The 14,124-nt window shown below is 41.4% G+C and overlaps 1 protein-coding gene across 1 annotated transcript in view; it reads right to left on the bottom strand.

The window, feature by feature from the left end:
* tmprss15 (transmembrane serine protease 15) overlaps nucleotides 1–14,124 on the bottom strand; it is a 107,167-nt gene that overhangs the window by 27,891 nt on the left and 65,152 nt on the right. The window contains exons 15-18 of the mRNA XM_072585746.1: nucleotides 13,708–13,797; nucleotides 7,969–8,094; nucleotides 4,641–4,781; nucleotides 20–130 (exon numbers count right to left, since the gene is read on the bottom strand). Of these exons, the coding sequence (XP_072441847.1) occupies nucleotides 20–130; nucleotides 4,641–4,781; nucleotides 7,969–8,094; nucleotides 13,708–13,797 (468 nt within the window). The remainder of the gene's footprint in view (nucleotides 1–19; nucleotides 131–4,640; nucleotides 4,782–7,968; nucleotides 8,095–13,707; nucleotides 13,798–14,124) is intronic.

The following is a 14,124-nucleotide window of genomic DNA, read 5'->3' as shown; positions in this document are numbered from 1 at the left end:
CGTGGTCAAATCTGCTTACCACAATGTTTTTCATCAGATCCATCTTCACAATCTTGATGGCCGTTGCATAACTTATCCATAGAAATACATGAACCATTTCTACACTGATAATCTGTGGTAGCACATGGAGCTATGGAAACAAAGAACAAAAGACATCAAGTTTGGTTGGGTCATAATTAATAAACCTCAAGCAAGACTAAAGATAGGATTGGAATATACTGCCAGATTCTTATTGAAATTATTAAGTCAGTGGGGAAATTGGATAATGATGGGACTGTGGGATAACTATTGGAAGCAGAGGAATGTGCAGGATTATGGGAAGAGAGTGAGGCAATGGGATTAATTTTGATTGTTTATGATGAGTTTGCATTATCACAATGTCTTCTTCTTCACTGTAAATATCAATGGTTTGAGACAAGATAAAGAAGATGACAGGAATAAATAAAGTTTACAAAACCAACACTTTACTCCATTTCTGTGATGCAGTACAAGGAGTTTTCATATTGGGGGAAATATTCTAGGTAAATATCAATAGTAGGCATCCATGCCTCTTCTCAAAGGATAGCAGAAAATTGATTGTGAATTTCTGACATGAAAACGGCACTGTTCTGCTGCAGTAAATGTAGGATTTTTTATCTTCTGCTTTTTCATCTTCTCAATATTCTCCCAGGCTCTCTGAAAGCCTCTGATGTATGTTGGATGTAGTTCCAATAAACATTACAGCAGATGAAATAGTTTTAGTGTGTGCTGCGTACAAACTGCAGTCAGACCGTCTGGTGGGTGGGGTTTGTAGCTTCTTCTTTGGAGTCAGAGAGTCACACAGCACTGAAGAGGCTCTTCGGCCCACCAAGTCTGTGCCAAACTATCTACAACGATCCCACTTTCCAACTTTTGACCCAAGACATTTTAAATGCTTATTCAAGTACTTTTAAAGTTTGTGATGTTTCCTGCCTCCCAGGCAGTGCATTCCAAATCCCCACCATTCTCTGGGTGAAGAAGTGTTAATTCAAATCCCCTCTAAATCCCCTTGCCCTTCACCTTAAAATTATGCTCCCTCATTATTAACCCTTGAATGAAGGAGAACGGCTGTTTACTATCCCCACTGCCCATGCCCCTCATAATCTTATACACTTCTATCAGGTCCCTCCTCACACTTCTCTGCTTTGAAAATAAACAACCTCAGCTTATCCAACCTCTCTTCAGAGCTAAATGCTCCATCCCAGGCAACATCCTGGTTAATCTCCTCTGCACCCCTTCAGTGCAATTACGTCCTACTTATGGTGCAATGATGAGTGCAGTGATCTAACCAAACTTCTGGACAGCTCCAACATCACCTCCCTGTTGTTATAGTCCAGTTCATGACTGATTAAGGCAAGTTTCCCGTATAACTTCTTAATCACCCTACCAACCTCTCCGGCCACCTTCAGGGATCTGTGGAAAAGTATCCCAAGATCTTACTGTTTCCTAAGCTTCCTAGTATCCTACTATTCTTTGAGTAATTCCTTGTCTTGTTACTTCTTCCAAAGTGCATCATCTTCTCCTTTTCAGCATTAAAATGCATCTACCAGTGGTCTGTACATCTGACCAATCCATCTATCGCATCATGTATTCTAAAACCTTCTTCTTCACTGTCAACCACCCAGTCAAGTTTTATGTCATCTGCAAACATATTTATTACCACCATCCAACATTCTTATCTATATCATTTATAGGTGTTCCCATAGCTACTCATGCTGAGCCTGATCGTCTTGACTTGTAAGTTGTTCCAAATTTTCTCACACCATTTCAGTCTTTTAATTGGACTAGTAATACTTAGCTTGAAATTGATCCTACTTTATTTCTTTGCTCTTTCAGATCTTCATTCATCATTGCAAGTTGAGCAGTGATATTCCTTAAAAAACACATTACCTTTGAGGTGATATTCTCAAGTCTGGATTTGAATTTGATTTTGAATTCGCTTTATTGTCGCATGTACTCAAATGAGTACAATGAAAAGTTTACAGCTGCTGCATTACAGTGCAATCTTAGGTACAAAGGTATCTAGACACAGATTAAGATACTTAGGGTTTGTCTTGACCATGTTGTTCAGATTCTTGCTCCTGAACATTATTTTTTTTCCTACACAACAGCAAGCTCGGAGTTTAGCTGTTCCTACTCAGAAGAAATGAGATAGCCCATTCTTCTTAAATATTGAACTCTATAAATTAATCTGGTGTAGTCTGGTGCAGTTTCTAGTGTGTCTCTGATGTTTGAGTAATTCCATGGATGATGACAAGTAAGAGAGCACGGCATGCAATCACTGGCTCAGCCATGCCTGTGATCTGGAACAAATTCCGGTTCAAAACAGAATCAGAAATTGCTGGAGAAACTCTGAAGGTCCGGCAGCATTTGTGGGGAAGGAAACAGAGTGAATGTCTTGAGTCCAAATGCTGCCAGACCTGCATCAATTTCTGTTCTTGTTTCAGATTTCCAGCAACCACAATCCTTTGTTTTATTTTAGTTAAGGATCAAAACAGATTGACTGTACTTGCTCTCAAGCATCATTGTACATGCAGCTGATGAACTGTGTATATGATGTGGTGATGCTGCCACTTTAAGAGGTTATTTTGTCCTTTCGTTTTGAAGAGAGGTTGTAAGGCAGAAGCGTTGAGCTGTGTCTAAGAAATCAAACAAATTCTGAGGCCTGGAGGGATTTTCTTTTTAGTAGGAACCATGGAAGTAGCCTAGGTATAGCCAACTCTCACAGACCAGGCTGTCTGTTGTATTTTACTTTTTAGGTTTAGTCTTAAGCAGAACCCTATGGGGTCTCAAAAGAGTTCGATGCTTCAGTGAATGTCTCCTGGCTGCTACATTCTCTGAACTTTCTTTTGCTGTTCTTTCCCTCCTGGATTGGAGAACTGCATGGGAGAAGCCGTCTCTGAATTTGCCTTTTTGCTAAAGGGTGTATTTATGGGATGTTACTGTATTGGACCAGTTAATTAGTAATAGTTATTGTATCCAGTTAAGTTTTTCAATGGTTAAGTTATTCTAAATTCCTCTATATTTTGTTTGTATTTTAACTATAGCGTTTAAATAAATTGTATTTTGCTTAACATTGAGCGGTTTGACCAGTCAGATTCCATTTGGAACTTGGCACTTTCACATCTACCTTTAAAATAAGAAGAAGTTAGGGTCTAGACAACCCCTTCTTAAAGTATATGAATTGAGATTTTGAAAACGTTTTTGGTGCATTGATATTTCCCACGGGATAAGCAGTGAGAAACATGCTTTCACCATTTGTGTCTTGTCTGCTACATTCTCAGGCTACTGTTCATCAGTTGCACTTGTGTACGTTTGTAAATGGGGCCAAGAAGTGTGATGCTGGAAAAGCGCGTGGAGTATGCACATTCTCCCTCTGTCTGTGTGGGTTTCCTCCCACAGTCTGAAAATGTGCAGGTTAGGTGAATTGGCCATGCTAAATTGCCCGTAGTGTTTGGTGAAGAGGTAAATATACAGGAATGGGACTGGGTGGGTTGCTCTTCGGAGGGTCGATGTGGACTTGTTGGACCGAAGGGCCTGTTTCCACACTGTAAGTAATCTAATCTAATCTAATCTAATCACAGCCGGTCAGGCAGCATCCAAGGAGCAGGAGAGTCAACATTTCAAGCATAAGCTCTTCATCAGGAATGTAAATGGGGCACCTGCTAGTTTGTGTTGAAACTTGGAGGCTGTCCAATCAATTCAAAAACTCTCTGATCCAAAACAATGCACATTTGATCATATAGTACTCATTAGTCTTGTACCAAGAGAATTGTCCTAGATTTTATGCTGAGGCTTAGAGGTAAGAAGTTGTTCGTTAACATAACAGTCATCAGATGTGTTGTGGAACAGAGAGAGCTAGGGGCTCAGGCACATAATTCATTGAAATGTCTGCTACAGGTAGACAGGGTATTTAAGAAGGCATTTGAGTATAGGAGTTGGAACGTCATGTTGGAGGTAGTACAGGACATTGGTGAGGCCTCTTCTAGAGTATTGTGTGTAGTTCTGGTCCCCCAGTGAGATAAAGGATATTATTAAGATGGAGAGAGTTCAGAAAATGTTTACCAGGATGTTGCTGGGACCTAAGGGCCTGAGTTATAAGGAGAGGCTGGAGAGGTTTCATTCTTTTCACTGGAGTGTAGGATGTTGAGGGGTGACCTTATAGAGGTTTATAAAATCATGAGGGACATAGGTAAAGTGAATGGCAAGGGTCTTTTCCCTAGGATGGGGGAGTTCAAAACTAGACGGCATACTTTTAAGGTGAGAGGAGAAAACTTTAAAAAGGAGATGAGGGGCAACCTTCTTACACAGAGAGTTGATCATGTGTGGAATGAACTTCCTGAGGAAGTGGTGAATGCAGGTACAGTTAGAACATTTAAAAGACATTTGGATAAGTACTTGAATAGGAAAGGTTTTCAGGGAAATAGGATAAACACAGGAAAGTGGGACTAGTTTAGTTTAGGATTATGGTCGGCATGGACTGGTTGGATTGAAGAGTCTGTTTCTGTGTCAGATGACTCTATTCCTCGTGAAACCTTGGAACTACTTATAGATTACCAATGAGTATTTCAGCTACTTTAATGTATAAAGGTTTGGCAAGATAAAAATGAGACTGTCCATACCTGGCAGTCCTAAGTGAAATCCTGTTGTGAAATTTGCCTGGAAACCGCTTCTGGTTTCACTATCGTCTGAGGTGAAAAACACTGTCATTTCACTTCTGGTGGAGAAGAGATCATTCAAGGAACGGTGACCTGTATACACACCTAGAACCAGAGAACCAAAAACTGAGCACACATTTTAGGCTTTACAAAGCACAAAGCATTTCTTTGACATTATCCTACATTTCACTATGATTCATATTTCAGTTTCTGGATAGTCAATTGCCTGTGGCATTTTTATATGCAGAGGTGGCCAGAATGTTTAACCATATCGTGATAACTGACACAGCAGAGTTGAGTGCAAATTTTTCACGTTCCAATTAACTATAGACTGAAGGAACAAGGGCTCTTGTGGTTCAATGGTGGGGTCCATACCTCTGAATCAAGACACCCATCTGCTCCAGAGGTGTGTAATAATATCTCTGAACAGATTGTTTCTGAAGATATCCAGCAAGGAAGAATTCCATTCCTCATTTCAAAGGCCCAGACAATAGTAAAACACCTTTAACCTCTGAAAAAGTGTAGTTCTTTGTGTAATGTAAGAGGTTTAGCAATGACCAGATTTCCAAGTTTCATTTCCTAGTTCCGTGTCCTCTCTCCCCTTCCCCTAACCCCAGTGGAACTGCCTGTTCTTTCTGGTCTGGCAGTTAGACACCCCATTGTTCTGCCATTCTCACATTCTTATCACTTAGTCTGAACTATCAACATACTTTCTCCCCCAGCACTCCATTCTTCCCACTATTGCATAAATGCTGACTTCCCCACACTTCATATCAGCTCTGATGAAGTGTCATCTGGACTCGAAATGTTAGCTTGCTGCCTGTCCACGGATGCTGTGATCTCCAACATTTGACGTTTTCAATACAGATTCTAGCGTCTATAATAATTTGCTCTTCCTTCCTTGTTTTCATGGTATTTTGAAGGGTATTGATCTGGACTTAGAATCAGAGAATCATAGAATGATACAGCACAGAGAGGGAGGCCATTCAGCATGTCATGCCTGTTCTAGTTCTTAGATAGAAGTTTCAAATGAATTCTTCCTTTTCTTTTCTCTCTACAGCTCTGCAAATTCTAGTTCCTTCAAGTATTATCCAGTATTCATTTGAAAGTTAGAGAACAATACAGCGCAGAACAGGCCCTTTGGCCCTCGATGTTGGGCCAACCTGTGAACTATTCTCGGCTCAACCCCCCCTACACTATCCCATCATCATCCATGTGCTTCTCTAAGGATTGTTTAAATATCCCTAATGTGGTTGAGTTGACTAAATTGGCAGGTAGGGTATTCCACGCCCTTACCACACTTTGCGTTAAGAACATGCCTCTGATATTTGTCTTAAATCCATCACCCCTCAATTTGTAGTTATGCCCCTTTGTACAAGCTGACATCATCATCCTTGGAAAAATACTTTCACTGTCTACCCTATCTAATCCTCTGATCATCTTGTATGTCTCTATCAAATCCCCTCTTAGCCTTCTTCTTTCCAATGAGAACAGAATCTGTTTCCACTGCTCATTCAGGCAGTGCGTTTCAGTCCATCAACAAGTTACTGCATGAAAAAGACCTTAAAAAGTCTTTGGCTCTTGTGTCATGCACTTGAAATCTGTGTTCTAGTTCTCAAACATCCCAGCAATGGAAACGATATCTCAGTCAGAACTTTGAACACAGTTCTCAAATCTCCCTTTAACCTTCTCTGCTCTAAGGTGATGTCACCAACTTTTCCTGCCTGCAAATCCTAATTCTTAAATATTATACTCCTGACACCATTCTCATAAATCACGTCATGGTCTGAGGATATGGGTAAGCCACTGAGATGAGGAGAACTTTCTTCACCCAGAGAGTGGTGAGCTTGCAAATTGTTTTTGCCACAGCATTGGTTGAAGCCAAAACACTACATCTTTCAAGAAGGAGTTAGATATGTTAGAGGTGATAGGTATAGGACAGATGTCAGAGGTAGTTTCTTCACTCAGAGAGTAGTAAGGGTATGGAATGCTTTGCCTGCAACGGTAGTAGATTCGCCAACTTTAAGTACATTTAAGTTGTCATTGGACAAGCATATGGACGTACATGGAATAGTGTAGGTTAGATGAGCTTCAGATTGTTATGACAGGTCGGCACAACATCGAGGGCCGAAGGGCCTGTACTGCACTGTAATGTTCTATGTTCTATGTTTCTTGGGGTTAATAGGACCAAAGATATGAGGAGAAAGCAGGAACATTATGCTTTGTTGGATGGTCAGCCATGATCATGTTGAATGGTGGAGCAGACTCAAAGGGATGAATGGCCTACTCCTGCTCCTTTTTTAATGTCTACACTCTCTCCAAAGGTTTGACAATCTTCTGAAATGTGATTCTCAGAATTGAACACAATGCCTTTGCCCATGTCTAAACTTTGATCCTTGAAGGTTTAGCTCAACTTCCTTGACGAGTATTTTATGCATGGATTGAAAATTTTGGTCTGGTCCTTGTTACCTTGAAGAAGTGATAGTGAGCCTTGAGCTCTGAACCAGTGTGTTGGAGGTATCCCCGTGGCGCAGTGAAAGAAGGAGTTCCAGGATTCTGACTGAGCTGTAGTGAAAGAGTAATGATGGAAGGCACATGGCCCCTATGTGCTTGTCCTTTAGAGAGCATTGGGTTTTGGTAGATGCTGTTTAAAAGGGCTAAGAGGTGCACAGGAAGGCAGTAGGGGAGAGGTTATGTAATTTGCCTAGTAACCCAACATCCGTCGTAACTTGTGTTCTAACCCCACCATGAGTGGCGGTGTAATTTGAGTTCAATAACAAAGTCTGGAATAAAAAGTTACATGAGTATGAACTTGTTTTCTGGTCATGAATCTGTGACAATTTACTGGACCTTGGTGTGAGTAAGTTTACATGTAGCCATCCTTTTGTTAAGAAAAGAAAAACCTTCTGGTTCACTAATTTGTTTCTGAGAAGGAAACCTGCCATGTTTATCTGATCTGGCCTATATGTGACTCCAGACCCACAGCAACGTGGTTGACTCTTAACTGTCCTCTGGACAATTAGGGATGGGCATTAAATGCTGGCCTAGCCAGCGATGCCTATGTGTTGTGAGCAAATTATAAAAAACTTGTACTCTACCTATTCAGGGAATCGGAAATGCATAGTCTCTTGTATCTATTATTGTACAAGGTTAGATTGGAAACAATACATGCGCAATCACAAATACACACTCACCTGAGTAGAGTGGTGCAGTGGAAATGCAACAGAGCAAACTGCAGGCAGTTAAAGATGATCAATAAAAACAATAAAGGCTATATCCAGCTGACTCTTACCCATCAGTAATGAATCTTTTCCTCTCCCATCTCTGACCTCCAACACATCAAAAATATTTTCCAAGTTGAAGTCTTCAAAATGGAGTTGGATATTTTTACCCTTGTCTGCAATTAAATACCACGTGCCTGAAATTTGGAAAAAAAGGTGATGAGTCTGGAGGATTCGATGAAGGATGTAGAGGGTCAGCAATGGGAATGGGAACACTTTCTTGTTGGAAGCAACCGATGTATCTATTGTGCTTACTTGGTCTGGTCTATAAGTGACTCCAATGGTATGGCTGACTTTTAAATGCCCTCTGAACTGTCCCAGTGATCCACTCAATTGTATGAAAGAATATCCAAGACTAATAAAAAGAGATAGACTGGGGGTGGTAATGGCCTAGTCGTATTATTACTGGACTGTTAATCCAGAGACCCAGATAACGTTCTGGAAATCCGTGATCGAATCCTGTTGAGGGAGATGATGGAATTTGAATTCAATTGAAAAAAACCTGGAATTAAGTTCAGCTGATGATATAGCCGATCGTCAGAAAAACCCACATGTCTTTCTGCTGTCCTTACCTGGTCTCGCCTACATGTGACACCAGATTCATCACAATGTGGTTGAGTCTTAACAATGTGGGCAATTAGAGATGGACAATAAATGTTGGCCTAGCTGGTGACACCATCATTCTGTGAATGAATAAAAAAATTGCACAAGACACTAAAAAAATCACACCCTCAGCCTCACATCTGCCAACTGTGTAAAGTCCTCCTTAATTGCATTTGTTTTTGTTTCATTTTTTTATGAGACACAGGCATTGTTAGCAAGGTCAGCATTTCTTTGTCCATTCTTAATTACTGTTGAACTGATTTGTGAACAATTGCAATTATGGGATGCAAGCTCAAGCTCCCCAGAGTTTGTTTCGGGCATCCGTACTACTTGCCAAGTAATATCGTTACTGCAGTAACATCGCCTCAAAATCCTAGTATGTGCTGTCCCACTGGGAGGACTAATTCACTGTAGGCTGTGTAACTGTGGTATACAGATGGGAAGGAATTGCCCTGGGAACCTTCAACATTGACACTGAGACCCACAAACTCTCATGGCATCATGTCAAATATGGGCAGGGAGGTCGCCAGCTGAACACAGCCCATTCAGTTTAATAATGTATCCTCCTTCACTTTGAATGTCAATTAAAAGAACAGAGAGTGACAAGAGTGCAGAACGTACTCCAGGTGGGGGATTCCAATGCCCACCACCATGGAGTGGTTTGGTGGCACCCACTGCTGATGAAGCTGGAGGATTCTGAAAGAAAATAAATGCTATATTGGATTTGTGACAGTGCGTGAGGGAGCCAGAAAGACTGATAAACGTATTTGACCACATCCTCATGAATCTACCTATCACAGATGCTTCTGTACAGGACAGCATTATAGGGTTGATCACCACACATCCCTTGTGGATTTGAAATCCGACCTTCACATTGAAGATATGCTGCCACATGCTGTGGATCAGTAATTGCCGAGTGTGATAGTTTTAAAATAGATCCAGCAACTCGAGACTGGGTATACATCTAATGCTGTAGACCACCAACAGCAGCAGAACTGTATTAGACCAGAATCTGTTACCTTATGACTCGGCAAATCTTCCATTTCACCATTACCATCAAGCCAAGGGATCAATTCTGGTTCAAAGAAGAGTGTGGGAACAGAAGCAACAGGCATAAAATGATGAGTTGAGCTGGTGAAGCTATAACACCAGATTACTTTGAGAAGCAACCCAGTGCGAAAGACAAGGCTGAAGCATTTGCAGCAGTCTTCAGCCAGAAGTGCTGAGTGTGTGATCCATTTCAACCTTCTCCTGAGTCCCAGCATCACTGTTGCCAGTCTTCAGCCAATTCATGTGAAAGCAAGAAATGTCTAAATGTACAGGATACTGTAATGTCTATGAGACCTGAAACCACTCTGGCAATAATACTGAATATTATGCTCAAGAACTGGCTGCATACCAAATAAAGCTGTTCCAGTGTAGCTACAACACTGTCATCCATCCAACAATTTGAGAAATTGTCTAGGTGTCAGCCAACCACAAACAAAAACAAGATAAATCCAACCAAGTCAATTAATGCCTCCTCGGTCTACTCTTGATTATCAGTAAAATGTGTCACTGACTGTGCTAATAAGAGGCACAGACTTGTCAATAACTTGTTTCTCAGTTTGGATTCTGCCAGAATACAGAGCCCTGGGTCGCATCATGACAATAGACAATAGACAATAGGTGCAGGAGTAGGCCATTCTGCCCTTCGAGCCTTCACCACCATTCATTATGATCATGGCTGATCATCCTCAATCAGTATCCTGCTCCTGCCTTATCTCCATAACCCTTGATTCCACTAGCCTTGAGAGCTCTATCCAACTCTTTCTTAAACGAATCCAGAGACTGGACCTCCACTGCCTTCTGGGGCAGAGCATTCCACACAGCCACCACTCTCTGGGTGAAGAAGTTTCTCCTCATCTCTGTCCTAAATGGCCTACCCCTTATTTTAAGCTGTGTCCTCTGGTTCGGGACTCACCCATGAGTGGAAACATGTTTCCTGCCTCCAGAGTGTCCAATCCTTTAATAATCTTATACGTCTCAATCAGATCCCCTCTCAGTCTTCTAAACTCAAGGGTATACAAGCCCAGTTGCTCCAATCTTTCAACATATGATAGTCCCGCCATTCCAGGAATTGACCTCATGAACCTACGCTGCACTCCCTCAATAGCCAGAATGTCTTTCCTCAAATTTAGAGACCAGAACTACACACAATATTCCAGGTGCGGTCTCACCAGGGCCCTGTACAGCTGCAGAAGGACCTCTTTGCTTCTATACTCAATCCCTCTGGTTATAAAGGCCAGCATGCTATTAGCTTTCTTCACTACCTGCTGTACCTGCATGCTTGCCTTCTTTGACAGGTGTACAAGAACACCCAAATCTCTTTGTACTGCCCCTTTACCTAACTTGACTCCATTTAGGTAGTAATCTGCCTTCCTGTTCTTGCCACCAAAGTGGATAACCACACATCTATCCACATTAAACTGCATCTGCCATGCATCTGTCCACTCGCCTAACCTGTCCAGGTCACCCTGTAATCTCCTAACACCCTCCTCACATTTCACCCTGCCACCCAGCTTTGTATCATCAGCAAATTTGCTAATGTTATTATTAATACCATTTTCTATATCATTGATATGGTAAAAAGCTGCAGTCCCAGCGCTGATCCCTGTGGTACCCCACTGGTCACCGCCTGCCATTTCGCAAGGGAGCCATTTATCACTACTCTTTGTTTCCTATCAGCCAACCAATTTTCAATCCAAGTCAGTACTTTGCCCCCAATACCATGCACCCTAATTTTGCTCACTAACCTCCTATGTGGGACTTTATCAAAGGCTTTCTGAAAGTCCAGGTACACTACATCCACTGGATCTCCCTTGTTCATCTTCAGAGTTACATCCTCAAAAAATTCCAGAAGACTAGTCAAGCATGATTTCTCCTTCAAAGGTCCATGCTGACTCTGACTTATCCTGTTACTACTATCCAAAATACAACACATCTGGATAGCAGTAACAGGATAGTCAGAGTCAACATGGATTTATGAAGGGGAAATCATGCTTGACTAATCTTCTGGAATTTTTTGAGGATGTAACTCTGAAGATGGACAAGGGACCATTAAGTGTATAAGCCCTGCTCTGATTTGCCTTTCCAAAATGCAGGACCTCACATTAATCTAAATGAGCAAAGAATCTCTCATATTCAGTCCAGGAACGGTATGGTGCAAGAAAAATACTATAGTTTAACTTGGGCGGAGATTCTGTGCCACAGACAATATTTAAGTATACAGCAACAGATTGCAAATGTCTCTTCGCACATTGAAGATTGAGTAGTCCTAGCTTTAGACTTGATTTGGCTGAGGTGACTGGCATTTGCTTTCCATTTATGAATCCTGTTTCTAGATCTTTGTTCATATGTCTGCAATGGATTCACAAAGTACTCTGGAATCTCAGCATGAATATGATGCCATCAGATTGTCTAAACCTTACTTTCAAGAGCTTCATTTTGAACCATTATGTTGAGCCATTGTGCACAGGTCTGTGAAGAACCTGATATTGACAGATGCGCCAGTGTCAATCTGAGATCTCAGGTTGACCTGATGTTTTCCTCATGCAGTCCTCATTCAAAAAGCCACACCCCGTGCCTCACTTATCAAGGTGACTGAATCCACGTGTCGTATGGTTCAGCTCATCAGAATCTTCAGTCAAAATCTTTCCATTGGTCATTTGTAGTTGCTTTCCTTTTTTTTTGTTTACTTCTAGCCAAAATCTTGCATCCAAAATGATTCAGCTTTTTGCAGAGAGAACACTGCTTTCCCCAAACTGGGCATACCCACTCTGCCTTGGAAAAAATACCCTCTGCAGTATTCGCATCATGTCAGTGATTGTTCTGCTCTTCATACCTAAAGGATCTGACAGCACAACGCAAGACCTCATTGCTGTAGGACTCTATGACTCTATGATCCTGCCATTGTTATGTCCTAGCTGGCAATTTACAATGTCAACACATCTGCTCGTATCAATTATTCTCTTGAGTGTAACGTTCCCCTCTCTTAATAGATATGCTCTTACTGCTGCATCCCTTATGCTTCATGCAAACATGTCCTCCCTTAGATCATCTTTTCATAGCACAAATTCTGAGAGGTCTGGTAATGACATAATATATTGATCATCATGTTATTCCTTTGATTCCTAATTTTGATGTAGAGCCACTCACATGTGACATTCCCTTGGAGTTCAAACTGTGCATTCAAAGCTTTTGAAATTTCTCTATTTTTTCTAGAATATATTTTGAAATAGCCTCGTGCCAGGGATACACTTGTAATGACTCGCCCTTGGCTTGTTCCAACAATTCTGTTGCTATTTTGGCATCGGGACGAAAAATGATTCCAGGTTTAATTCAAAGCACCTGTCACATGAACAGGAGTTGGCATGGGAAAGGGTGCAGCCATTTACATTTAAGCTGTGCCTTGCTTCTTTGTTCTTCATTCTTATTTAGTTGCAACTCACAGCTTTGCACATATCTGTGTCTGTCTCTCCGTCTGTAGCTGTGTTTTTCCTACAACATTGCAATGCTCAAAGTGTGTCTTGTGTCGCATGCTTTGTGTGCATAGTGCAGCAGTATGTTCAACACAAAGTTTTTATTGAAGTGAACTGCTTGCACTGTGTACACCTCACATGATTGCAACAGGCTAAGAGGGACATTTCACATCATTGTGTTTCATCTCAAACACTGCCTGAATTAGAGAGTGATTCTTTATCCTCTCCATGACAAGTGAGAGATTCAGTATCCTTTCTACTGTCCAGGCTCTCTGGAAATGGAGAAAGTGCAAAACTGTATCATGGCAGACCTGCAGATGATCATTCCTTCTGAATTGGAGATTTATGAGAATGGGGGGAGGTGTTTTATGCAGGAGGGGATATCTGGTGTAGGAGGAGTGTTCTTTCCCAATCAGAAACTTAGTCCATTCTCCTGCTGCATGGTTTGTTTGAGCATGAGCAGAGGGGGAACGTCTGAGCAGGAAGGAAGTGATGAGAACACTAAAGGGAAAACACAGCAAGCATAATAAAAAACATTAACTTCATTCAAATGGAGCATCCATTCTCAAATTGCCAGGACCCAGAAGAAAAATCAAATTTAAACATTGTTAAAGAAGTCTGACTTACAAGAAGCATTATTCACATAGTTTTTGGGGAAATTTATTGAGCTGAAGGTTGTGTTTGGTTCCCTTAGTTCCAAAGGTCCTCCACAGTCAGCTGTAAAGAGAAGAAATGTTCAATGATGCATAGCACACAGTATAACACTGCAACTATTTCATCCCTGGCTTTCACCTTAGATTTGTAGATTCGCACAGCTTAGAAAAGACCCTTCGGCCCATCGGGTCTGCACCATAACTACCACTAATTCCTCTCTGGTCACAGGAGAAGTGCCAGAAGACTGGAATGGCTAATGTGGTCCCATGTTTTGAGAAGGGTAATAGAGATGAACCAGGAAATTACTGACCAGTGAGTTTCATGTCAGTGTTAGGGTAACTATTGGAAAACGTTTGAAGGGGCAAATTAATACTCACTTGAAAAGGCATG

This window comes from Chiloscyllium punctatum, chromosome 15, assembly GCF_047496795.1.
Source record: "Chiloscyllium punctatum isolate Juve2018m chromosome 15, sChiPun1.3, whole genome shotgun sequence".
Lineage (NCBI taxonomy): Eukaryota > Metazoa > Chordata > Chondrichthyes > Orectolobiformes > Hemiscylliidae > Chiloscyllium > Chiloscyllium punctatum.
The sequence above is the reverse complement of the archived record's forward strand: the minus strand, read 5'-3'. Positions and strand labels throughout refer to the sequence as shown.